This window comes from Miniopterus schreibersii, assembly GCF_964146895.1.
Source record: "Miniopterus schreibersii genome assembly, chromosome: 15".
NCBI classification, from domain to species: domain Eukaryota; kingdom Metazoa; phylum Chordata; class Mammalia; order Chiroptera; family Miniopteridae; genus Miniopterus; species Miniopterus schreibersii.
Window position 1 is genome coordinate 50,195,547 of NC_138115.1, and position 24,421 is coordinate 50,219,967.

At 58.6% G+C, this 24,421-nt stretch overlaps 2 protein-coding genes across 18 annotated transcripts; both read right to left on the minus strand.

The window, feature by feature from the left end:
• Window positions 1-48: 48 nt before the first annotated feature.
• On the minus strand, window positions 49-12,146 carry USP19 (ubiquitin specific peptidase 19). 17 transcript variants are annotated; one of them, XR_014000439.1, is made up of 27 exons: window positions 11,213-11,723; window positions 10,295-10,548; window positions 9,732-9,770; window positions 9,493-9,621; window positions 9,274-9,407; window positions 8,899-9,201; window positions 8,562-8,778; window positions 8,275-8,431; window positions 8,113-8,184; window positions 7,887-8,002; window positions 7,564-7,784; window positions 7,284-7,479; window positions 7,068-7,201; window positions 6,802-6,960; window positions 6,607-6,717; window positions 6,133-6,243; window positions 5,946-6,047; window positions 5,054-5,194; window positions 4,841-4,959; window positions 4,488-4,625; window positions 4,079-4,389; window positions 3,882-3,992; window positions 3,585-3,801; window positions 3,349-3,501; window positions 3,099-3,255; window positions 2,835-3,013; window positions 49-1,211 (listed from the first exon to the last, which is right to left on the minus strand). XR_014000439.1 is itself a non-coding variant. In XM_081160621.1 (27 exons), exons 1-27 carry the CDS (start codon window positions 11,302-11,304, stop codon window positions 1,095-1,097), a joined length of 4,179 nt encoding a protein of 1,392 aa, XP_081016747.1. In that variant the 5' UTR covers window positions 11,305-11,725; the 3' UTR covers window positions 49-1,094. The 17 variants fall into 17 exon arrangements, 15 of the variants coding, with proteins under 15 accessions (XP_081016747.1, XP_081016745.1, XP_081016744.1 ...); XM_081160621.1 differs by having other exon boundaries at window positions 3,095-3,255; window positions 4,841-4,950; window positions 7,564-7,778; window positions 11,213-11,725; XM_081160619.1 differs by having other exon boundaries at window positions 3,095-3,255; window positions 7,564-7,778; window positions 8,899-9,198; window positions 11,213-11,724.
• A 158-nt stretch (window positions 12,147-12,304) lies between these two features.
• On the minus strand, window positions 12,305-24,293 carry LAMB2 (laminin subunit beta 2). The gene is made up of 33 exons (XM_081160616.1): window positions 24,217-24,293; window positions 24,055-24,140; window positions 23,765-23,937; window positions 23,538-23,673; window positions 23,384-23,457; window positions 22,835-23,023; window positions 22,676-22,739; window positions 22,239-22,441; window positions 22,023-22,143; window positions 21,503-21,691; window positions 21,118-21,297; window positions 20,886-20,998; window positions 20,551-20,630; window positions 20,331-20,463; window positions 19,991-20,149; window positions 19,786-19,913; window positions 17,468-17,600; window positions 17,127-17,319; window positions 16,878-17,021; window positions 16,439-16,670; window positions 16,192-16,355; window positions 15,886-16,110; window positions 15,581-15,798; window positions 15,373-15,469; window positions 14,908-15,280; window positions 14,628-14,812; window positions 14,313-14,554; window positions 13,885-14,233; window positions 13,358-13,565; window positions 13,139-13,280; window positions 12,880-13,056; window positions 12,629-12,788; window positions 12,305-12,550 (listed from the first exon to the last, which is right to left on the minus strand). The coding sequence occupies exons 2-33, from the start codon at window positions 24,137-24,139 to the stop codon at window positions 12,414-12,416; spliced, it is 5,406 nt and encodes a 1,801-aa protein (XP_081016742.1). The 5' UTR covers window position 24,140; window positions 24,217-24,293; the 3' UTR covers window positions 12,305-12,413.
• Between the last annotated feature and the right edge of the window lie 128 nt (window positions 24,294-24,421).

Consider the following 24,421-nt stretch of genomic DNA (forward strand, 5'->3'; position numbering starts at 1 on the left):
ACACCTGCCTCACAAGTACCTTTGCTCCCCATCTCCCTCCAGCTAGAGACGCCCACCGTACCCCAAGAATTGGAGAAAGGAGGGGACAGCATTAACCACGAAGTGAGGCAAGGCAGCTTCTGACAAGATTTGCCCATGTTCTGTGTGTACAAGGTCACAAAGGCTCCGAGGCTGGGACAAGCCTGCACACCTACTGTGGGTGAACAGCCTGGGGCAGGGGCCAGGAGCCAAGGTCTCAGGACTCAAGGGAAGAAATGCCTCCTTCCTCATACAGAAAGTCAACCAGAATTAGCTTTGACCTATTCTGCCTGTCCTTTTGAAGCAAGGTCTCCTTCCCTGCAGATTTTTCCTGCTGTGTTCTCCCTTGAGGGATCCAGATGGTACTCAAACTAGCAAAAAAAGACCTGAGAATGGGAAAGGAAGAAGATTCCCCCCAGTACCTCCTCCAAGTCCCCCTGACCCATCTGTCAGCTTCTGGAGCCTCATGGGGTCTCCTCCACCCCTTGGGTGTGAGATATTGACAATGATGCCAACCACAGCCACTGCCACATGAGACTCAAGCAGGCAGGCCCCCGAGAGCTGATGGAAAAGGGAGCTTCGTGATCCACAGGGCCCGAGGTGGAGACCTACCAGCTCTCCGCAGACCAGAGCGCTTTCAGGTTCTTCAACACATGGACATGCACACACATCAGATGGGAAAGGGAGGTGGCCACAGCACCTGGTGCATCAGTCACTAAGTCTGCTTATTTATCATTTATTTTTAAAATATATTTAAACAGCAGCAATCACTTCCGAAATGAAAAAAAATTACAATTTTTAGAATAAAATTAAACGTTTATAATGCGAGTCAGAAAGAACTGAAGGTACAACCAAGAATCACACCGCGCGGGACTGAGGGCGGCTGCGGAGGCCAAGGCCTGCTGGCTTGGGGTTTGAGCGGACAAGAGGCCCCAACCTGTGAGGCTCCCACCCTCGTCACACCCCCACTCCCCACTGAGGAAGCCAGTGTCCTCTGGGTTAAAGAAGGAGAAGCGGCAGAGCTGGCCCTCTGGGGGGGATCCCCAAACCCAGCCCCCCCCCCAGCCAGGGACCTGCTAATCGACCTCCTCCATGTTGCTGTAGGTGGGGGCTGGGCGGTCCACAGGGGGGGCGAAGCGTTCAGGGGCTGTCCGCGTGGGGGCCACCTCGGGGGCCTGGCCAGGGCCTAGTCCCTGCAACAGAATATGAGGACAGGGGTTGGGGGCTGCCCAGTATGCTGCCTGGCGTCCCAGGGGTGCTGGCTCAGAGCTCCGGCACCCTAGGGAGGGCCCCAAGGCAGGCGCAGACAGCAGCGGCATTGAGACAGAGACAAGATCAGGCCTGAACAGTCTCACTTTATTAACACTTTAAATACAGGAAGCTGCTTGCGCAGGGCTAAGCCCCAGGCCAAGGGTCAGAGCAGCAGGATGGATGGACAGACAGCTGGATGAATACCCACCCTAGTTTGCTCTGCCCCTGCAGGAACCACAGTCCCCACCTTCTCCCTCCAGGTGCACACACTGAGGCCCAAGCCCAGACTTGGTCCCCCACAGGCAGGCATGCCTGATGGGCAGGCAGGTGGGCCAGCTCATAGCAGCTGCCTGCAGGCGAGCTCATCTCCAGCGACTCTGGGATACCAGAGGATAGAACACGTTGAGCACGAGGGCCACCAAAGCTGCTACGGTACCCAGAACAAAGTATCGGAGGCAGCCCTCATCTGGTGTGGTAGGGCCACGTGGCGGGGGGCCCACCCAGTCTTGGGGCCCCCAGGGACCCAGGGGTGCAGGCCCCTCGGGTACCAGCTCCTCCTCGGCCTCCAGCTCCTGCCAAATCCGGGAAGCCTACAGTGTGCGGAAACGGCTATCAGCACCCAGAGCAGGGGATGGAAGTGGGGGATGACCCAGTATCCCTGAGACCCCCGGCCATGACACTCCTACCCAAGGTGACTGGCGCTAAGCCCCTACATCCTAGGTTAAGCAGCAGGGAGGTGAGCAGGCAGAAGCCAAGTAGACCATTCGCAGGATTGTCTAGACTGAGCATCAGGATAGGTGAATCTTGACAGCATTTTGGCCTCCAGAAGACTTCCAATCAACACGCAACTTCACATGGCAGGCTGGGGCTAGCTAGTCAGTTTTTTAGCCCAGGCCTCCCACAGACGAGACTGGATCATGGAGGATAGAGCTGCAACCTGAGTAATCTTCTGGCTCCTCCCATCCACATCCAGATCCTGACCACTGTCTTCTGGAAGGATTTCTCTGAGTCTCAGTGTAGGGGGCTCAAGGCAGGAGAGGACAGCAAGGGGGAGACTAGTATAGAAGAGAGATGTGGCTTTGCCCACCAACTAGGCCTATGGCACCCCATGGAAGAGAAGACCCCAAAGGCTCAGCAGAAATAGATGCTCACCTCAGAGAGGGCGACAGCCGCCCCAGGCCATGGCTAGCCTGGAGAGGCCTTGTCCTGAGTGTGCATCAGAATACAGGGACAATCACAAGTGAGGGTTTATGGGCTGGCATGTGCATAGGGAAGCTGGAGGCTGTCAAGGACAGTTTGTTCATGCACCATACCCAGTGAGGTTCAGAGCAGCTAGTGGGTGCCTATGTGCATGCCAATGGCAGTTTATTGGTGTGTGTGCACCTAAAGGGCCCCTATAGCATGGTGATCATTCTGGCTAAGGCTTCATGGAAGGGACCCTCGTCTTTGATTCACAAATCCCAAGGCTGCAGGGGCCTATGGCTGGAGGAGAGGAAGCTATGCCCCACCCCCTCCCATCTATGAGTCAGGCCCCACTAGCCTTCGAAACTTCCCCCAGGCCTCACCTGGCTGGCAGCAGCCTCAGCTGCAGGGCCTAGGTCTGGGTGGCGCTCAGAGTGACCTGCCCGGGGGGGCCTCTCCACAGGAGAGTTCCGCCGGCGGTAGAAGAGTACATAGGCATAACGCGTCACGACCTGGCTCTCGTCTACTGTGGTCACCGTGCTGTCATCAAACAAGCGCCAGCCTATAGCAAGGTGGGAAGAGGGTGAGCATAACCTGCACCACCACCCCTACCACCTATCCTGCTGGCTGCATGTGCCCTCACCCACGTCGCTGCGCTGGCTGCTGCGGTCATTGGGTAGACGTGCACAAGCAGTGTAGTGGCCGCCAATCATGCCTCCATAGTGGTTGATGACAGCATACAGGTCGTAGCTGGGCAGCTGCTCCTCTTTCTGACCGATGCAGAACTTGCTCAGGTCCAGGTTGCTGTGATTCCAACAACAGAGGTGAGATAGTCAACGGTGCCCAGGATGCTTGGCCCCCATGCCCTGCCTACAGTCACCAGGGCCCCTCACTCACCGAACAGGGAACTCCACCAAGTCATTAATCTTGTCACGCCAGATGAAACTGCGGAAGGAGAAGCGCTTGAGCTGCACAATGAGCACGTTTGGCAGGCGCCACAGCAACAGCTGCTTAGAGGCTTCGCGGTGTTGTTTGCACTGCGGGCAATACCTGATAGGGAGCAGAGATGAGGTCAAGACCAGCAGATCTCCACTCCCCCCTGCCCCAGCACCTGCCTGCTGCCCGGCCCTCACCAAGCCTCCTCCGGAGCCAGCACTTCAGGCCGCGTGAAGAGGTTGAGGCACTGGTCCAGAGTGAAGTGGCCAGCGCGGGCAGCCTCACCAGCAGAGCCGGGATCCTCGGCACATTCCAGCTCCTTGGAAGCGACCAACACAAACTCCTGCAGGCGCTCGTTGTTCCGCCAGACAAGAGCCAGGCTGCAGTCATCTCCCAGTTCCAGTGGGGTATCTCCTGGAGAAGGGCAGAAGAGGGGTCAGCTGTGGAGAGCAGCCAGCCCACCCCACCCACAGCTCCCACCACACCCCAGACACCTTTATCCTCTAGCCGCTGCTCTCGGTTGGATGCGTCGATTTTATAGATCAAGAACTGGGGTGTGTGGGAATTCATGGCTTCACTCGGGTGTTGGTACCCAGGCACAGCCGCTGTGAGCGAACACAATAATCAGAGCCTAACAAGCTTCCCCCAACCTCCCCTCCCCTAGCTGCAGAGCCTTTCACCAGACTCTTACCTTCCGGCCGGGATGCCCTCTCACCAACAGGCAAGGAGCCAACTTCAATGGGCCCACTGGCCAGCATCTCGGAAGAAATGCCACTAGTGCTGGGCACAGGGCCCCGATCAGGGACTGCCCATGCCCGGGGGACCGTGTCCCCCTCAGCCACTGGGGTCACCATCTGGAGTTCAGGCGGCTGAATGGGATCCCTCTCACTGTCCCCAGCCTCCAGAGAGCTACTGGAGTGCAAAGTAGTGCAGCCAGGGCCCTGGGACTCCAAGGCCATGCGGCCAGGCTGGAAGGGTGGCTGGAATACACTCACAGAATACCTGGCAACAGGCAGTAAAACAAGTAAGAATCCTGACCAATACATCTGGCACCTTTACCCCCCACTCACCCTACCCTAATTCAACCACTGGGCACTTACCGGGCATAGCCCTCTAGCAACTGAGCGAGACGTGCATAAGTGAGGCGTGAGGCAGGCACACTGACCAGGAAGGGGTAGCCAATGTTCTCAGGGCGGCAGAGGCCCTTGTGGTCAGGCCAATGGGTTTTCTGGCAGAGCCTGGAGGGAAGGGGGAGGGAAGAATAGGGTCTTAGCCCCATGGGCCTCCTATGACTATACTGGGGGATAGTCTCTGGCCCTGGAAAATAGGGATGCTGGCCCTGCCTCCCCCTGGTAGGGCCTGGTAGAGTGGGGTGGTAGATGGAGGGCTTAAATCGTATGTGGAAGGGAGGCAGGTGGGGAGGAGGGAAGGGGTAGACCGCGGGGGTCCTCACTGGTTGCAGTAGCCCACGCGGTAGCACCGAGTACAGCGTTTCAGCTTCTCATCCTCGGACTGCTGCTTCCGCTGGCAGGCTGCACACTTGGAGATGGGGATGCTGGGCACCTGGGGGCGCTAGGGTGGGTCATCTGGCTCAGCAAGGCCAGGCCAGGTGGGAATGCCCCCCCCACCACCAGGGCCCTGTGCCATCAGGTCGGCCTCCACTCACCTGCTGCACCTCTAGCACCACCACCCGCTCCTTAGCCAACTCTGGGGACAACAGCTCAAAGCACAGGAGCACATCTGATGGGGACACAGTGTCCAGTGAGTGGGAGGGCAGGAACACACGGTGGAAACGGTTCTTAATCACCTGAGACAGAGAACACACAGATCCTATGTGAGGACAAGCCCTTCCCCCAACCCTGCCCAGAATACAGGGAGGCGGCCTGGCTCTGATTTGGGGTCTATGGGAGGAGGGGTAGGGATTGTGGCCCCAAAGCAGTATAGGCCTCTGCTGGCACCAGCCTTAGTGCCTAATGGAAGGAGCCTGGTGCTTCAGGGCCTGAAAGACCAGGACTGGGTCAGGTACCAACCACAAGCTCTCCACACCGAGGGCCTCTACCCTGCTCTCAATTAGTGGGGACCTGCTGAGACCGCAACATGGTTATCATGGGGGGGGGGCTACATTCGAGGAGGCTCCTCCCCACCTCTAACCCTCTGAGGATAAGAGCACTGCCAGGATGGAAGCTCAGGACCTTCAGGGAAGACCAGCGCACAGATCTGGGATAACATGAAGGAGCAGCAGACGGAGAGAGAACCATAGCTGGTGGAAGGACAGTCCTGCAGCTCACGCTCCTTGTTTGAAAAGGGAAAAGCAATTGGAAGCTGCCACCAAAAGGGGGAGTAAACCCTGACGATGTCTGGGAACTGAGGACACCTCTTTTGCTCAGCCCAAATGCCTGCTTTCAACCATGTCTCAACCAGTAACACACCATCTGTTTTCATGCAGTCACGTGCACAACCATGTGTCCATGGCAGGTGCCAGTGACTGTTCACAAGTGTCTGTGTGCTGTGAGTACACGGACCCACATGCTTAAGAGCCTGGGGAAGGACAGACATACCTCGGCCAGACGCAGGTTCTCAGGCTTCACATGGACACTCTGAGAGAGGGAGTCCAACACTTCACTTGCACTGGAGTTCTCTTTGCTGATGCTCACCAGGAACTGTGATGAAAAGAGCAGACAGAGTCCATGGGGAAGGTGGGCCAGGGTCTCTGGGACAGCCCCGAAGTAGGAGCATATGCCTCACCTTGATGGGCTTGCTGTGGGGCTCCCGGGCAAAATAGAAGACAGGGAGGACCTTTTGCTTCTGAGGTAAGGGCACCGGCAGGTAGAGGAACGGGTCAAAGGTGATGGAGACCTGCAGATGCACAAAACAATCCCTCTTTCTGGCACTTGAGGTCCTGCCCAGCCTAGTCAGTTTATCAATGTGCGCCTCCTGCTCCCCATGCAATGGTAAATGGAGTTGTTTTATTTCTCTTTCAGTCTTACCTATACCGCTGCCCCTCCTTACAGCTATCTGTGGGCGCAATCACTCTGACCTCAGCCAAGAAGCCTACTCCGCCAACCTCTGCAGCCCACACAGGAGCGTAAGGCCTCCAGTCAGCTTCCTTGCCCAAACCTGGCCCCACCAACACCTAAAGATTCACATGCCTCTGACCTCAATTTGACCAGGCTAGCTAGGCCAAGCAAGGGGGTCTCTCTCTAGGGGAGCATATCACACCTTGGCACACACGGGGCACACCAGCTTCGACTTGTACTGGCCCTGAAACAGGTCCACGATGAAAGAGTCATTCCTCATCTTGTGTCTCTGCCATGCTTCCTCAGCCACCACCTGAGGGACAGAGTGGTGAGGACCGAGGAGACCTGGGCACTGAGAAGTGCATGAGACATGCCCACCTCTACTCCCAACCCTGACCTCGTCAGGCCGCCCATCGGAGTCCACTGTCTCCGTGTAGGGCTTGTTCTGAATGCGGTTCAGGTCCTCGTGAAGCCCATCCAGCAGGAAAGCCATGAACTCCTGGGCATCGTGCTGTGCATAGCCTGTGAACTGGCTGGCCTTGCTTGCCACAATAGCCTGAATGCAGATGTAAAGTGTGAGCATAGAGCCCAGCTCTACCGAACACCCAGCTGGCTGGCCCTCCCCACCCTCTCCAGCAAACGGAGGAAGTAGCCACAACTCACCTTCAACTTGGAAGGCTGGAAGGCATGGTGGGTGCCCTTCCACAGTGCCCGGAGCAGCACAGCAAAACCGATGGCTAGACGCCCACCTGTCCCCAGTGGGTTGTTGTAGTTGATTTCGGTCTCAAAGGAGCGATCTAGGGACAGCAGCCAAACAGAAGTGTGAATGGGGAAGGCATCCTCCATGCCCACAGGCCAGGGTGTTGGCACTGCTCTCACCATGGAAGAAGTCCCGGAGCTCCCGAGTGTTGGACAGAGACTGGATGACGCTGTTCATGAAGCATGTATTGCCCAGGTTGACCAGGCCCGTGAAGCCCGGCAGACACACCTTCTTTTCCTCCTCCTCTTCCTCCTCCACGCTATCTCCGCTCACGGGGCTGTGGGGCATTGGAGGCACCATACACGTGGGCTTGGGCTGTGGGAGTGAGGGGGAGTGAGACAGCAGCCCTAGAGGCTCTCCGGCTTCCATCCTTTGCCCTCCCCACCCCAGGATTCTCACCGAGGCCAACTGTGGCTCTGGCTTTGGGGCTCCATGCTCCACGGGGGTTCGGGCTGCCACACCATCCAGCCCTGTGTCCTCAGATCGAGCCTTGGGTTTCTCCTTCTCCACAGCCCGGGCTTCCTCTTGGCCTGTCAGGGGGTGCGGAGCACCTCCTGGTGGGGTTGAATCCAGAGGGGTTGGACCTGTCGGCACGGCAACCTTTGCACCACCCACTGCACCTTAAAAAGGGGGAACGAGGGGGCTGGTGGTTAGCAGCACGTGGCAGAGGGTGGGGGTCCCGGTCGTGCGGGGTGGGCAATGAAGGGAGCTCGTGTGCAGACCTCGTGCAGCTGGGGCCTCCAGACCCCCCCAGCGCTGACTCTGCCGCTTCCGGAGGCAGATGTCGATGCGAGAGGCCGTGAAGCAGAAGGTGCACTGCTCTGGCTCAATCAGATTCCTGCGGGGAAAGGCTGAACTCAGAAACAAGTGGAGTACATGTCTGGCCAGATGGGCCAGGGAGATGGAGCCCAGGGTGGGACAGGCAGTGTGGGGCCGGGCACCACCCACCTGAGCTTCACCTGCCAACGGAAGACAGTGTGGGGCCCGCAGCCCGGGTGCAGCCTCAGGAAGTTTCCGTCCCTGGAGAGGCACAACAGGGCAGGAAGAAGAGCATCAGACACGGTCCTGCCTGCAGCGCACCATCTATCCAATCTCCCACCACCCACCCACCTGGTCTGGAAGATAAGTGTGAAGTCCTGCTCGCGGAAAAGCACTCGAGAGGTGTCCCTGCAGATTTCCTTCACGTACACGTGCACCACCACTGAGTCAGGCCCCTTCTCATACGAGTCATTCTTGACAAATGCCAGGTTCACCATGGATTCCGGCTCTACATTGAGACCACAGCTCAGCGCCACCCAGCACAGGTTCCCACCGGTTACTATTCTACTCCCTACCTGCCCACCAACCTCGCAGCACAACCTAGGGCTCTGCCTGCCCACCCCCGGCCCCACCTTTACCATCCACCAAGGATACAGCATCTGCTGCCACTGCCATCTCCTCTTTGGACCGGTCACCTTTCTCAGGGTCTCTGTTCCGGGTCATAGCTGGAGAGACTGGGTCATTCCTGGGGGACACTGCCTTCTCTCCTGCCAAAAGTGCTAGATTCTCCTCTGAGCTCAGGAGGCAGGTCTGGTGCTTCAGCGGTGGTACCCGGAGCTGTTCCTCAGCCTCAGCCTATGCGTGGCAAGTTTGTGGACAAGATCAGCCCTGGGCCAGCCAGGCAGGTGTCCCTACACATTGCAGTCCGCACCCTTCCTCCACCTCCCAACTCCCACATAGGCACTCCACACTCACCTGGGTGGCTGGCTCAGCCAGGAAAGGGGGGGCATCGCCCTGGGGTCCAGGGCCATCTCTGGACCCTTCCCCCTCTTGCCCTCTTCGGAGATGCACAGCCCTCTTGGCACTGGGCCCTGCCTGGGCCCCGGGGCCAGCCCCTGCCCCTACCTCACCACGACCCTGGGCCCGCTTCTGGTTCCGGGCCTCCTGCTTTGCCCGGCGGGGCTCAGGGGCTGGCTCCAGGGCAATGGGAGATGACTCCTGCCCATTCTCCTGGAACTGAAGCCCTGGCACCAACTCCTGGGTCCCTAGGGGTTTCTTCTGTCAAAAATACAACAGTCAGGCCCTGTCAACTACATGGGTATCCCTCCCCTCCCTGGCTCTGGAACTTACCAGGAGAGAGGGCCATGTGAGCAGAGGCACCTTCTTGGGCAGTGCCAGCTGCAGGAGGCCACCTTTGCGAGCCTGCACTTTAGTGCAAGAACTTTCTATCTCAGCATAGAAAACACCACCCCACTGCCGACCACCTGGAGATAGAGTGGAGCAGTGAGCTGGGGTGGCGCACATCAGAGGATTCAAATATACTGCTGGGCTCAGATGAGATGGACGCACCTGGAAGCCGCACCATACAGTCTGTATCTGTGAAAGCAGCATCCACCTCCTCCAGCCGCAGGGGAACCACTCCCACACGCAGCTTGACAATCACCTCGTCTGCACTCTGCTTCCAATCAAGCAACAACTCTGTGGAAAGAGTGCCAATAAGACCGTGAGGGTCTCCAGATGGGGGCTGTACCCCTGTACCCATCTTTTCCCCTAGCACTTTAGCACCCAAAGGCCTACTCATTACTCACCCTCTTTGGTCTGCTCCTCCCGAGGAGTGGACACTGACCCTGACAACAAAGCAAAAAATAGGGAAACGATGAGGAGGAGGCAGCCCTTCCATAACCCCACCACCCCACCAAGCACCATTTATAAGATCTCAGCCAAATACTCAGACTTCAAAGCTGAGGCTCGCCCTAGCCGGTTTGGTTCAGTGGTTAGAGCACTGGACTGCGGACTGAAGTGTCCCAGTTCAATTCCGGCCAAGGGCCCATGCCTTGGTTGCAGGTTTGATTCCCAGCCCTGGTCGGGGCATGTGCAGGAGACAACCAACCGATGTGTCTCCTTCACATCGATGTTTCTCTCTCTCTCTGTCTCTCCCTTTCACTCTCTCTGAAAAAGCAATGGGAAAAAGTATCCTTGATTGAGGATTAAACAAACCAAAAAAAAGGCTGAGGCTCTACCCAGCTTGCCATGCCCTCCTCTCAGCATCGGAGCAGGACAGAAGGAACAGCAAAAGTCATTTCCCAACCCCCAATCTGTAGGCTCAACAGGAAGGAGGAGGAGGCCACAAGCACTCTGGGAATGCCATTACCACCTCTCCTAGGATCTCCATCCTTGCTCTCCTGGTTTGCTCGATCCTTCTGCTTCTTCTTACTAGTGGCCTCCTCCAGTCCTGGGGGCCCTCTCCTGGCACTGGACCCACCAGACATCTTTAGCCGCTTGGTTGACAGCCAGAGTGCCCCGGGGTCGGCAACGGCGTCTGGGTCAGGGCTACGGCGCTTTCTTCCTGGCCCAGCTATCTTGGCAACTCTTTGTGGCCAAATTCTCCAGCAAGGAAGTGACAGCCTAATGAGGAGGGACCAGGAATCACTACCAAGGCCCAACAATTTGCTCCTTGGTTACAGCCAGGGCTCAGCAACCACAGGTTCCTAACCCTACAGAGCAATATCTCTTTACCACCTGATGTAGCCGTGGATACACTCAGACTATTCTGAAGGGGAAATAAATAATGCAAGTAGCAGCAACCATTTCTGGCTGAGCCCCATAGATGCCTGCTACACAGATCTGCAAACACGGAAACCTCAATGAGGAGACACCAGGTCAAAGCAGCCACAGTCTGGGGCCAGGCTCCTCTACCAATCTGGAGAGGAGCCAAGGCTCCAGCCCACAGGGTGCTCACTTTTCCTTCGCTCTCACTGGCTGCTTAGTCACCACCCGAGAAGTAGGAGGTGGAGGAGGAAGGCAGGACAGAAAGACACAATCAAGCAGCAGGAAGACCAGGCTCTGTGGCTGAAAATAGGCCCAGCCCAGGTGCTACCACTGCCCAGGCAAGGTCTTGTGGCTAAGATGCCCCACCTGCCCGCCAGCTCCCGCCCTCCTCTGAACCTGGTCCAATGCACTGCTGGGATTTTTCCCTACATCCCAAGACAGATTCCTCTCTCCAGCTGGTGTTCAAAGCAGAGGGGCCTGAAAAAGCTGAGGTGAAACGGGTATCCAGATGTCACATTACCCTTTCAGCAGCAAGCCTGCCCCAGAGCCAGGCAGGGCGGGCACCCAGTTTGAGACTGAAATAGATATCATCCCCTTCCTTCTCAGGTCCATTCACTCATCGGCTGAGCCAGAGACCTTCTACCCAGTTTCTCACAGACCCACCAGTGAATTCTGGGCCGTCTCTCCAACCAAAATAAAGTTCTCAAAACTGAGAAAAAAGTAGGGATGAACTATGCATCCAGGATCCCTGGCTGCCTTAAGTCTGGCCTGAGACAGTAGCAGGACAGAGGCTAGCTCTGCTCCCCAGGGCGAATGTGGGGGCAGATATCCTTCCATGGGTCAGATGTGTGACTGGTGGGCTGGATCTTTAATGACCACAGGTCCAGAGGCAGGAAGCGGACACTCTCCGCCTCCCTGCACCTAGGCCCCAGCCGAAGGTCGTGTCCCTCCCCATGCCGGCCTAAGAGGCCGTGCGGGGTTACTGACCGCAGACCAGCGCCCCCCGGCCGGGCTGCAACCCAGATCCTGCCTCCGAACCCTGCGCCCGCCACCGCCACCGCCTCCTCCAGGAAGTCGCCCTCGCTCGCCGCCAGCCCTTTCTGAGGCAGGAGGCCAGCCACCGGCGTAGCGTAACCGCCCCGCCAGCATCGGCGGGCCCGGCCCGCCTAGGGCTCGAGGGGCGGGGGCTGGCACAGCCCGTGACCTTGAACAGGCCGCCCGGGGCCAGCGTCGCGTCCTCCCCGCTCCGGCCAAACAGGCGAGTAGCGGCCCGTCCGACTCACCGAGCGAGGCCGCCGCCGCCAGCCCTCTTCGGGCCCTGGCAACCCGCTCTCGGTTCCGGTTCCGGCGTCAGGTCGGTTCCGGTTCCGGCGCGCTCCTCCCCCGTCCCGGCTCCCCCGCCACCGCCTCAGCCGCTTGTTTTGTTTCTACTTCTAGTTACGGCCCCGGGTGGCTGAGCGCGGAGCTGGTGACGCACTTCCGGCGGGAGCGGGCACGCGGCGATAGGCAGCTCCGGGCAGCCCAGCGGAGGGGGCGGGGCTCCGGTGCCTTGGCCCCGCCCGGCCCCGCCCAGAGGCCCCGCCCTCCCCAAATCACAGTCCAGACCACGCAGTAGGAGTCACACCGGTTTATTGGGGGCTTCGCCAGGCTGGGGAGTGTTCCTTGTATAGACAGTAACTCGTGCGGGACGGGGCTGGGGACTGGGGTAGGCTGGGCGGGGGTCACTGGCAGGTGTTGTAGATCTGCACCTGCAGGTTGATATCTTGAAGTACGCTGCGCATCCTGGCCTCCAGCCCATCCAGCTGGGCCGCTTTGCCCTCCAGCGCCCGCTCGTTCTCCTCATAGGTGCCCTCCAGCTCTAAGGGGGATAGGTCTCAGCTACAGGGTTTACTCCCACAGCCCCACATCTCTGGTGCCCACCCACCCTGATCCTCACCTTGCAGCCGCTGCAGCTTGTCCTGAGCAGCTTGCAACAAGCCTCGAGCCTCATCCCGAAGTTGCTCTGCCCGCGTCTGTGCAGCCAGCACACCTTGGGCCTTGCGCTCAGCCAGGGCTTTCACTGTCTCGTATTGGTCACCTAGTGGACCCTGCAGCAGCTGGGAGTGTAGAGGGCAGGGTCACTGTGGTGGCCCAGTGGAGGCCCAGCCTCTACCCTCATCCCCTCTAGCTGGCTCTGCCTCAACCTACCTGCTCAGCCTCCCTGGCACGACCCTGGGCACTATTTGCTGTTTCTTCCGCACTGGAGGCTGCCAGGCTATTCCCTGCTCGTTTCAATTTCAGAGCCTCCAGGAGACCATTCAGTTGCTGAGCCCGCTCACCTGCAGAGCTCAGTGCCTGCTCTGCACCTGCCATCCTCTCCTGCACCTGCCATGGGTGGGCCAGGGTTACACAGGTCTATGAGGCATGCCCATAACCTTGCCCCACTGATGTCCCAGCAAGACCACACCTGCTGCAGGGTCTGTTCTGTGTCTTGTGTGTCAACCACTGCCCCCTGGATAGCACCCTGAGCAGCACCCTGTGCCCGCAGGGCCTCCTCCAGTGCAGCCTGTACTGTCTCTGCCTTCTGTTTCTCACCTTCAGCCCGGCTCCTGGGGAAGAAAGGGAATCAGGGCCTGCAAGTATCAGGACCAGGTGCCAAGGATGGGGGTCAGGGTTGGGGTCAGACCGTGCCCGCTGTGCATCCTGTAGTAGCTGTTCTGCCCGATGCACATCTCCCACAGTACGTGCTAGGATTGTGTCCACATCTGCCAGGCTCCGGACACGCTCTGCAATCTCGCCAGCCAGGTGCTGGATCTGCTCAGGTGATGCTGGGATGGAGAGCTCTAGCACCCGTGTGGCCACCATCTCAATGCTATCGGGATCCGCCCCCTCCTCTATAGGGACACAGTCAAGGACTTAGGGACACATTCCTCAGCATGGGTATGGGGACACAATGTTAGGGTATAGACTCATGGGATATGGGTTTGCTAATAGGCATAAGGATGTAACCACAAGGACAGGGACTGTGTATGGGGCACAGACTCAGGGTCATGGACTTGAGGACCACAAATGGGTAAGGGCTCAGGGTCCAGACATGGGGTCATGAACAGAGATCCAGTATAGGCCCTGACCCAAGTACGACTGCAGGGACACACATATGAACACAGACACAGGGGTAACAACCACATGGCCTGGGCCACATGGGAGGCTCACGGCTCAGGAAGTCCTTCACACTCTGGATAAGTTCCCGCAGTTCTTGGTTGGCCTGCTCCACCTGTCCCCTGGAAGCATTAGCCTTGTCCAGGGCCGCCTGGGCCCGCTGCTGTGCCTCGCCGGCCTGTCGACGGGTCTCTGCCACCTGGCTGAGGATGCCACCACCTTCTGCCAGTGCTCGCTGCAGTTCTGTCTGTGTGTGCCGGGCCCGACCCAGCGCCAGGTCCGCCATGGCTACTGCCCCGTTGCAACCGAGGCCCCCACAGCGGGGCTGCCCATCCTCGTCCCGACAGCCGGCACCCCCACAAGGGCTCGTAGCACAGGGAGCATCCCCTGGGGCCCCGCACACCTGTCAGGCATAGAACAAATTAGGGCCCTGTGAAAGGAGCAGCCACCCACACATGTCCCACCTTATGTTTGTGCCTTACCAGTTCATTTATGCCTGTCAGGCTCAGGCTGTGGGCACGGGCAGAGAGCTCCCCTAGTGCCTGCTGGTTGGCCATGTGCTTTTGGTTGAAGCCCTCCCTCTGGGTAGCCATCAGCCCCTCTGTCCGGTGCCGGGTGCCTGCTGAGTCGCTCACAGGGCTGGGCACTGTCAGGGCCGATGTGTTGGCACGGTGTTCTGCCTCTGCAGATAGGCTGTGGGCACGGCGGATACTGTCATAGGCACCTAAGGTGGGCAAAGGCAGTCAGTCAGTTGAAGATCAACTCCAGCCCACCTGTGGAGTTGGCCTAACACTCACCCAGGAAGTTTGAATGCTTCAGCAGGTCCAAATGCTGGTCAAGCTGCCGCAGTGTGAGATTAAGGGCAAGACTGTCTCGCTCCAGGCTGCTCAGTGCATTGTTGGCATTGAAGTTCTCATCCTGCACATCTGTCAGCTCTGTCTCCAGCTGGGTCAGATGCTCAGTGGCCTCCCCAATTTGACGCCTGCGCCAGAGAGGAGGGAGGCGTTTGTAGAGGCTTCAGCCCAGGTCCATTGGGCCTCTGCTCCTTCCCACCACATATCTCAGGCCCATCCGCACCGCAGCTCCTCTGTGGCCTCCACAAGCCGCGCAGTGGCGGCAGCTGAGGCGTTGCGGGCCTGCACAATCCCCTGCACAATGCCCAGCTTCTCCTGTATGTGCCGGAAGTTGCTCTCAAAGGCACCCAGCACACCCGTCTGCTGCAGCTCCCGCGCCCTCTGCTCCAGGCGCCGTGTACGGGCAGCCAAGTCCTGCACCACTCGGTCCCAGTCCCCGAAGCATGCATGGCAGGGGTGGCAGGCAGGAAAGACACCCGAGAAGCCACGGGCACACTGGTCACAGCGCACACCAGATACACCTGGGCGGCAGCTGCAGTGGCCTGTGGAGCGATGACACTGAGGTGTGTCTATTCCACGAGGGTCACAATCACAGGCTGCAGGAAAGGGCAGACCACAGAGTTATTAGGTGCCAGTGAGGCATCCTGGGAAGTCCCACAGCCCCCCCTGACCCTGCTGGCTCCCTCACCACGGCACTGCAACCCAGGGTCTCCCCAGTGAAGCTCCTGGCACTCAGAACAGGTTCTCCCACCGAAGCCGGCACGGCAGTGACACTGCCCTGTGAACTAGGGTGGGAACAGGGCAGAAGTCACAGCCTCCATTAGAGGCTGAGCCCTCGAGACTTGAGGCAGATAGCTGGTCCCATTTACCCAGGGATCCACAGGAGGGTCCCATACCTCGTTGCAGGTGGGGGCTGTGGCTCGACTTGGGTGGCAGGCACAAGGTTGGCAGCCATGGCCACTGGTAAGATTCCAGAAGGTGGGGGCACAGCGGTCACAGCTAGGACCCTGGACATTGGGGAGGCATGGGCACTGCCCACTGCTTGGGTCACAGTTGCACCGGTCAGCGGATGGGCACTGCCGGGGATCTGTGCCCACTGGGTTGCAGATGCAACCTGTGCCAACCAAGACGAACACAGTAATCAAGGGGAGCCCAAGCATTGGACCCTCACCCTATTCACCCTCTCCCATCCCACACTCACGGTGACAGCTCTGTTGGGCAGCCTGCCCATGGAAGCCAGGCTTGCAGTGGGCACAGCGTGGCCCCTCTGTGTGGTGTAAGCAGCGCAGGCATTGCCCCGTGTGGGGATCACAGGCATCAGGGTCCGTGGGGTCAATGTTCCCACTGCACTCACAAGGTTGGCACCGGCCACCTGGCCTTGATGGGTCCCCAAAGTGCCCAGGGGCACAAGCTTCGCATCGCAGCCCTGCCCACAGTTAGGGGAAAGGCGTGAGTGTTCAGCCCAGCTGCCTCACCCTGATCCCACGCCTGTGCCTTACCCACTCACCCGTGTAGCCTGCCCTGCAGTGGCACATGATCTGCTGGGAGTGCCCATCCCGATGGCAGGAAGTAGCAAAGTGCCGCCGGCTCCCAGGGACTTCAGGGCAGGGGCAGGGCCGGCACTGGCCCCCATATGGCAGCCGAGGGTCCCCATAGAAGCCAGCAATGCACCTGCATGGAGGGGCAGGAAGATATGCGTCATCTCTGAGCAGGCTGCCCATCCACCAACCCACTTGGAGCTGCTCCAGGCTCACCTGTCACAGTGCTCACCCCCGGTGTGGTCTCGGCAGCTCAGGCAAGCGCCTGTGTAGGTGTCGCATTCATCTGCATGCCCATTGCAGACACATGGCCGGCAGCTAGGGAATCCCCACTGGCCACGCTGGCAGCGGTCACAGCGAAGCCCAAAAGCACCGGCTCGGCAGGGGCACTGCCCACTGGTTCCTTCACATAGGGCACTGAGCGACCCCTCAGGGCTGCACTGGCAGGCTAGAGGCAAGGCAGAGGCTGAGCCAGGGAGTGGGTTTAGGGAATCTGGGTGGGGTCAGGGAGGGGAGGTCAGGGAATGGCAGAGAACTTCGAGGGACCCAGGGCTGAGAGTTTGGGTTCGGATGCAGAGTTAGAGGAAGGAAGAAGGCAAGGCAGAAAAAAGAGGCTAAACAGTCATGGGAAGGGGGGAGAAAGGAAGGGAAGTACCTTGACAGCCTGTGGGGCCAAAGCCATAGTAGCCAGGGGCGCAAAGGTCACAGCGGCGCCCAACCACTGCAGGTTTGCACAGGCACTGACCGCCGTGAGGGTTGCACTCAGAACTCAGAGAGCCCTGGGGGTCGCACTGACAGGCTGTGGGGAGTGGGGGTCGGGCCAAGTCAGGCTGGACCCGACCCCCAAACCTGTGCCCCACCAACCCAAACCTGTGCCCCACCAACCCACATCACAGACACTCACGCAGGGCGCCACTGTAGATCAGGGCAGACAGGCTGATGAGGAGGGGTGCGCAGGCCTCAGAGGGAAGGGTCTTGCTGGGCACCAGACCCTCCTCATGGCAGCGGTAGCGTTCAAAGGTGGAACGGCGCTCCAGGGCAGCCGCATCACCCCCGCTAAACATCTCCAGCACCAGGACACGAGGCAGCAGCACCAGCTGAAGAGATGAGCAAGGAAGAGTGGGGTTCAGACCTGGAGCCATACTGGTACTGCCAGATTACTCAGCTTAGCACTGGATAGGAGGAGCAGGTCCCATCCCACAGGCCTTGCCATCTTGGCTGGCGTGGGGAGAGGGGAATGTTCACCGAGTCAATGAGCAGGCTGGGTCCAGAGTAGGGGGCCTCAGGCTGGGCACTTCCCCCCGTTCTCAACAGCTTCAGATGCAGCTTGTAAGAGACACCAGGCTCAAGGCAGACAGGTCTGGGAAACACCATGTACCTGGGGGAGGGGAGGATAGGCATAGGAGTCACCCAGCACCCCCGCACCCATCATTCTGGGCCTCTTCCACACCGCACATAGGAACCAAACCACTGTCCAGGCCAACAGACAGCTGGAGAATCTGTACAGAGGAGTCCTGCGTGCCTTCCTCACTGGGCTCACACGCCTGTATAGACCCGTCTCGCTGAAAGCACTCCATATAAGCTTGCTACCCCACAGCACTTCTCTGGCACAAACACTTGCCAAATTTTCCTCAGGAACTCTTCACACTTCCTCTGATCTTGACCTCCAGCCACCAAGCTCCGCTGCTCTTCACCAAGGCTGCATCACCTCCCCTCCCTCCCCTGTCTCCTAGGTCATTCCCATCAAGTTGCAAACCATGCTTGGGTTCTTTTATACCCCCTGAAAAAACCTTCCCTCACCTAGCCGATGTGGTTCAGTGGTTGGGCATTGACCCATGATCCAGTAGGTCACGGTTCGATTCCCGGTCAGGGCACATGCCCTGATTGTGGGCTCGATCCCCAGCAGGGGACATGCAGGAGGCGTCTGATCAATGATTCTCTCTCATTATTGATGTTTCTATCTCTCTGTCCCTCTCCCTTCCTCTCTCTGAAATCAATAAAGATATATTAAAAAAACCCACAAACTTCCCTCAATCCCTTGTGCTTCCCCCTAGCTGATGCACGTCTTTGCTCTTCTGCCTAACAAATTCCTAAAATTTTACTGTAGTCACTGCCTCCACTCTCTAGCCTCCCACTCCAGTGGGGCTTTTGCCCCAACATGCCCCGGAGACAGCCTGAGGCAAAGTGACCAATGACCTCCATGCACTCAAATCCAGCAGCCACTTCTATTTTTTTTTTTTTAATCTTCACCTGAGGATATTTTTTCCATTGTTTTTCAGAGAGAGCGGAAGGGAGAGAGAGAGAGAGAAAAACATCCATGTGAGAGACACACATTGATTGGTTGTCTCCCGCATGAGACCCAACCAGGGCCAGGGATGGAGCCTGCAACTGAGGTACGTGCTCTTGTCCAGAATTGAACCCGGGACCCTTCAGTCCTCGGGCCAATGCTCTCACCACTGAGCCAAACCCACGAGGGCTGGTGGCCAATTCTCTGTCTTATCTGCTCCAGCATTCAGCAGCAGGAAGATCAGTGCACCTTCCCTCCTGAGACACTTCTCTTCTCCGGGACCCTGCCCACACTCCTGATTTTCCCCCTTCTCCCCAGCCCCTCCTTCTGTACTGGCCTAACACTAGAGTACCCCAAAGCCTGGTTCTGCTCTTCCCTCCTTCCTCTGGTTGTTTCATCTAAACTCACCTCTTTAGTGACAAGTCCCAAATTTATATTTCAAGCTTGAGCTCTCCCAGTAATTCCGGACACAGAACTCCGATCACCCACTGGTCTCCTCCGCATGTCTGAGCATCTCAGAACTGCTCCTCCCTGTGTCTCCACCTCAGTAAAGAGCCCCATCCCCATCCAGACACCTAGTCACCTTTTCCACTTTCTCTCCCTTTCCTACATGTTTAAGCCATCAGCTCTGCCACTCAAACCTTCTGGAACCTTCCTCTTCTTGCCACCTCTACTGCTACACCTCTGCCCAACTCACTGTCACTCAGTCAACCCAATAGCCTCCAGGTGACCTTCCAGCTTTCACCTCGGCCCCTTTAAGCTTACTCTCCGCTCAGCAACTAGAGACATCTTTGTTAAACACAATCACAGTTGAATAAACGTCTATGATGGGTACACCTAGGTTCCTTATGCTCTTCCCTCTGCTTCTGCGTATGTTTGAATTTTTAAAAGAATTGATGAAAAAAGATACATGAAACAAACACTATCCAAAATGTAATAAAACAGTAATCAGATCAGTCCCATGGCTGCTCAGAGTGCTCGGATGCCCTCCCTTCCCATCGCGGGCGGGCGTTCCCTATAGTGATGAATGGTTTCCCATTAATTCCCGCCTGGGGCTCTGGAACGTAGGTCCCTCAGCGAGCAGACCTCATTCTGCCTATTTCCTTCCTCTGACCAGTGTCACGCCCAATAGCACCTGGCAAACAATACTCAGGAGGAGGCACTTGAAGGAAGGAGCAAATAAATGAGAGGTGAGGGTCTTTCAAGTATGCTTCAGGGAGCTTAGGGCCTACCTACAACCCCCCACCATTGTAGGTGCTACCATGAGTGCCCTCACCTAGTGTCTGGTTGCAGAGTCCCTGAGATGTGGTCGTCCTTGGGCAACACATGCCCACAGGGGCTGCGGGCAGACACAGGCCCTGGGCGCTGCACGGTCAGCTCTATCTCTGCCCATTGCTCAGGAACCTGGAGGCATAAGATAATGAAGGAGATGCTCCCACACCCAGAGGTTCAGCTCTGGGTTAAGTGTCACAGGGTCTGACCTGGGGCTCCAAGCGCAGCAGCAGGTCATAGTCCATGGCTCTTGGCACAGAGGTCACCAGGAACTCCAATGCCTGGCCTTCCCGCAGCCTAATGAAGCCCAGGCCTGTCCAGGATGGGGTTCCCCCAGGGCTGGCCAGGCGTTCCACCACATCAAGCTCCTGGGAGGAGATGTGGCTGTGGGTCAGGGCTCAGGCAAGGCTCCACCTCTTCTGCCACAGCGGGTCCTCAAACCCCAGCTCTCAAGCTGGGGCCCTGCCCAAGGCCCAACACCCTCCCCACAAAGGGCAGAGCCCATAATCCCGCCTCCCCATGCCCTGCCCTCCAACACTGGCCCCCTACCTGGCCTCGGGTGTCCTCAGCTTCCCATGTCATGTGATCAAGGAAGGGCCGGAAGTAGCCAGATTGCACTTGATCACAGCGTCGCCCCACCATGTGCTGGCGGCAGTGGCACTGACCCGTGGCTTCGTTGCACCTATGGAGTGCAGTTATTAAAGAAAGACCCCCTATCCTGCCCAGGATCTTTCCCCATCCCTCCGGGATCCCCTTAAAGAGCACTCACTGAGGATCCAAGGCACCACCCACGTCGCAGTCACACAGACGGCAGCCCAGCAGGTCATGGCTCAGGCCCCAGTGGCCAGGCTGGGGGAGAGGAGGTTGCTGGGGGCCAGAAACAGACTCCCCCGCCACCCAGCAGGGAATCCAATGATGGCTCTCAGCCTCTACCACCCCTTGATGAAAACTGGCTCCCACCCTTGGCCTCCCAGACCTGCCTCCTAGCCAGGACTGGACCTTAAGCCCTTAGCACCCACCCAGTGGGACATGGACACCATCCCTTCACCCTGTGCTCTGAGGATAAGTGCTGGACCCCAGAACCCCGGCCTCCTCCAGTCGCACCAGGCAGCGGTTGCAGCTGTGTCCAGTCACTAGACGCTTGCAGAAACAGGTTCCACTCTTGGGGTCACAAGAGGTGCCCCCGGGCACTGTTCCCCGGGCATCACAGTGACACCCTGCAGGGGAAGGAGACCCATCAGCACTTTGGGGAGCTGTGGAGTGCTCACGTTCAGTGGGGTCAAAGGTGAGAGGTCAAGGATTAAGGTTAGCACGAGTTAGGGCAGGAAGCACTTACGCTGGCAGCCTGCAGGGTCACTGGCACTGAGTCCAAAGTAGCCATCACGGCACTGCTGGCAGCGAGAGCCCACGACATGTGCTTTGCAGCGACACTGGCCTGAGACCAGCCCCAGTGCAGGATCGTCATGGGGATCACAACGACCCCCGTCTTGGGAACCCATGGGGTCACAATCACAGGCTGAGGGCAAAGAGGTGCAGGGTTACCCTATCCCAACTAGTCCAGCACCAGTCATCTTCCAAGCCTCCCCTCTGCCCCCAGATTCCCAGTCTGGCTTCACCCTATGCCCCCCTCCCCAAATCCCTGCCACCTGGACAGCAGTCTAGCTCCCCAGCTCCTACCCCAGGCTCAGCCTTCCCTCTCCCACGCTCAAGCCCAGCCTCACCGCGGCACACAGCTGGGTCCCTCAGGTCCTTGGTTGGGTCACGGTAGAAAAAAGGTCGGCAGAGCTCACAGTGGTGCCCAACTGTGTTATGCTGACATCCATCACACACACCTCCACTCACATTGCCAGATGCCAGGTATGCGGCCATGTCAAAGTGGCAGCTGTGGGTGTGCCCATGGCACTCACACTCTTGGGGAAGGAAAGGAAGGGCAGGGCAAAGGCCTCTTGAGGGGCCATATCCCAGGATTAAGGGGCATAAGAAGCCCTAGTGCCACCTTAGGTCCCACCACAGGCCAGAATTTGTGAGTGGGGGCTCAGGAACTTTAATTCAGCACCATACTGGGTCCCTATCCAGAGCAGATTGTCAAGGAGGGTTGAGGGAGTCCTCAGGGGCGTCAAGGCCTGGATAACCTTTGGACACAGCCTGGGTGTTCAGGGCTCGACCATCCAGTTCTGGGTTCTACCCCAGGCTCAGCCAGGCCACAGAGTTCCAGGGCTATGGGGCCAGGGTTTCACTCACTCTTGCAGGCATGACTGTGTCCATCCTCGGCTGGATGCCAGGGCAGATCATGGTAGAAATCCTGACACTGCTCACAGTTGAGGCCACGAGTATTGTGTTTGCACATGCAGGCCCCATGAACCTAGGAGGGCGGGCAGGCATGTGGTCAGCACTGTCCAGTCACTCTTGCACCTGCCCCTGCCCCCAGCCCCACTCCAGCCAGCCAAAGCCCCTCACCATGCCCTCAGTGTGGGCTTGTGCCCCTGGGGCGGGTGCACACTGTGAGGCATGTCCATAGCAGAAGCAGTTGCCACGCACAACCAGCTCGTAGAGGGCATAATAGTACTTCTCTCGGATCTCCCGCCGTGGATCAAGCAGGTTGTCCCCCAGTGTGTGTAGCCGTGTCAAGTTCACCCGTAGGTTGGTGATCTTCAGCAGGTCTAAGGTGTGGGGAGAGGGCTGGGGCCAGCTGGCAAGGCAGGCTTTTGCTGCCTCAGACTCACCCAGGGGTTGCAGCTGCCAAGGTCACCTTGGGAGACCTCCTGTCTATTACTCTATGAGCTAAATTGGACTTGGCACCTGCCCTAGGAAGCACCCAGAATAGCTACCGAGGCCCCAAATAGTCACCAGCCAGACGCTGGGATTGAGCCAAGCCTAAAGGGTGGAACACTCACTCTGAATCCGTGGGCTATAAGGGTCTGGGATCGGGATGGCAGGGTCCAGCACACGATAGATGACCTGGAGGGGCATGGAGCCATTAGAGACGCTGGACCACCCTGCCCTCAGGCCCATCATCCCCTCTTCCTAAACCAAGCCCCCATCCCAGGCCGCACCTCGCCTTCAGTGGATGGCTCAATCTCTGAGTAGCGTGACTCACAGACTACGTCATCCCAGTGCCGTGGAGGGGCCAGTGGGACTCCTGGGAAGTCAGCCCCACAGTCATAGGAGAAATATCGGTACACATGCCAGGTGCGTCCAAAGTCTGCTGAGCGCTCCACCAGCATGGCGGCAGGGCGAAATGTCTGGGTGGGAGGCATGGCTGATCAGCGGGCACCAGGCCAAGCCCATCAAGAGCTCTGCCCAGCTGAGGCCTGCCCTCAAGCAGCTCACAGATAGGTGGGGGTGACCAGTGGAAGCCAAGCAACGATCAGGGAGAGCAACCACCTCTAGGGGGTCAGCTCAGGGGCCCAGGGAGGCAGCTCCAGACCCAGCCGGGGATTAGGCAGCATGGAGGCGGAAGGGAATGGAAGGTATGGGAGAGGAAGGAGCCTCCCACACAGCATAGGAGCTCAGGGGGGCTGGGCTGAGGAGCTGGGACTCTGCTCAGGGGCAATGGGGAGCCCAGCAAGGGGATTCAAGCAGGCTCCCAGACATGCCGGCACCTTGAAGGTCATAATGAGGTGCGTGAAATGGAACTCAGCCTCCAAGTCCAGCTGGATGGTGACGGCAGGGACACCTGGGGCAGGAGTCGGAGGTCAGGGACTGAGGCTGTTGATGGGCAGCCATGCTCACCCCGTGCCCCACCCATGGTCTCACCATTCTCTGACTGCCACCAGGCTGCCCGGCGCTGTGGTGCAAAACTGGTCACTACATTCTGGATGCGATGGCTGTTGGGGTTGTCTCTAGCAGAGTAGGGGTGCCGGGAGTCACACAGGAAGCACTTTTTCTCATCCTGGGTCAGGTCAGGGTCAGGGTCAGTGTCAGGGCCTCAGCCAGTGCCAGCCCCACACTGACTCAGGCCCCCATCCCAACCCCAGCAGGACCTGCAGGTGACTGACGATGCAGTAGGGCTGGGGGCCATGCAAGCCACAGGTGGATGAGGCAGTCAGTCTGTCAGCTCGGCCCACCAGCAGGTCTCCTGTGGCTGGGTAGCAGCTTCCCCGAGAACAGCCTGGCACATCCGGGACTGGGGCCTGGGCCAGGGAGGTGGCCAGCACTGGGAACAGTGGGTCAGCTGGTTCCACTGTGCTCCCCACCCGGCAGCTCCAGAGCTGGCTACCCCAGGACCCACCATCACATCCCGAAACCCCCAGGCCTTCACAAGCCCTCTCACCACTCAGCAGCAGGCCCACACGGAGCTCCCAGGGCCCAGGCTGTCCCCGTGGGTCCCTCCCTCGGTTCCCGGCGGCCCACTCCATCCTAAGGAGGAGGGGAACAAGGATGAGAGGACTGAGGGACGTGCCGCCTGTACCCCCCCTTGAGGTACCGTGCTGACCCTGCCCGTGTGGGGCCTCGGCTGAGCCTCCACTCAGTCCTCAGTCCGGCGGTCCCTCAACTTGGCTGGGAGTCTGGAGACTTACAGCAAAGTTGGGAACCATGTCAGGAAGAAAACATGGAGTGGATCACGGGCAGGAGCGCAACACAGTGCAGAGGTCCCCCTCCCCTCTGAAAAAGACGCTCACTCTAGAAACCAGACCCGA

Coding starts and splice junctions, on each gene's coding strand:
- LAMB2 (XM_081160616.1), bottom strand. CDS start 24,139: ATGGAGTGGGCCGCCGGGAACCGAGGGAGGGACCCACGGGGACAGCCT. Junction 20,631..20,885: donor ACAGCTGCAACCGCTGCCTG/GTGCGACTGGAG, acceptor CCTCTCCCCCAG/CCTGGCCACTGGGGCCTGAG. Junction 13,566..13,884: donor TGTGAAGGACTTCCTGAGCC/GTGAGCCTCCCA, acceptor GTGTCCCTATAG/AGGAGGGGGCGGATCCCGAT.
- USP19 (XM_081160617.1), bottom strand. CDS start 11,304: ATGGACCTGAGAAGGAAGGGGATGATATCTATTTCAGTCTCAAACTGG. Junction 8,185..8,274: donor ACACTTATCTTCCAGACCAG/GTGGGTGGGTGG, acceptor GTGCCTCTCCAG/GGACGGAAACTTCCTGAGGC. Junction 6,718..6,801: donor CCGATGGGCGGCCTGACGAG/GTCAGGGTTGGG, acceptor TCTGTCCCTCAG/GTGGTGGCTGAGGAAGCATG.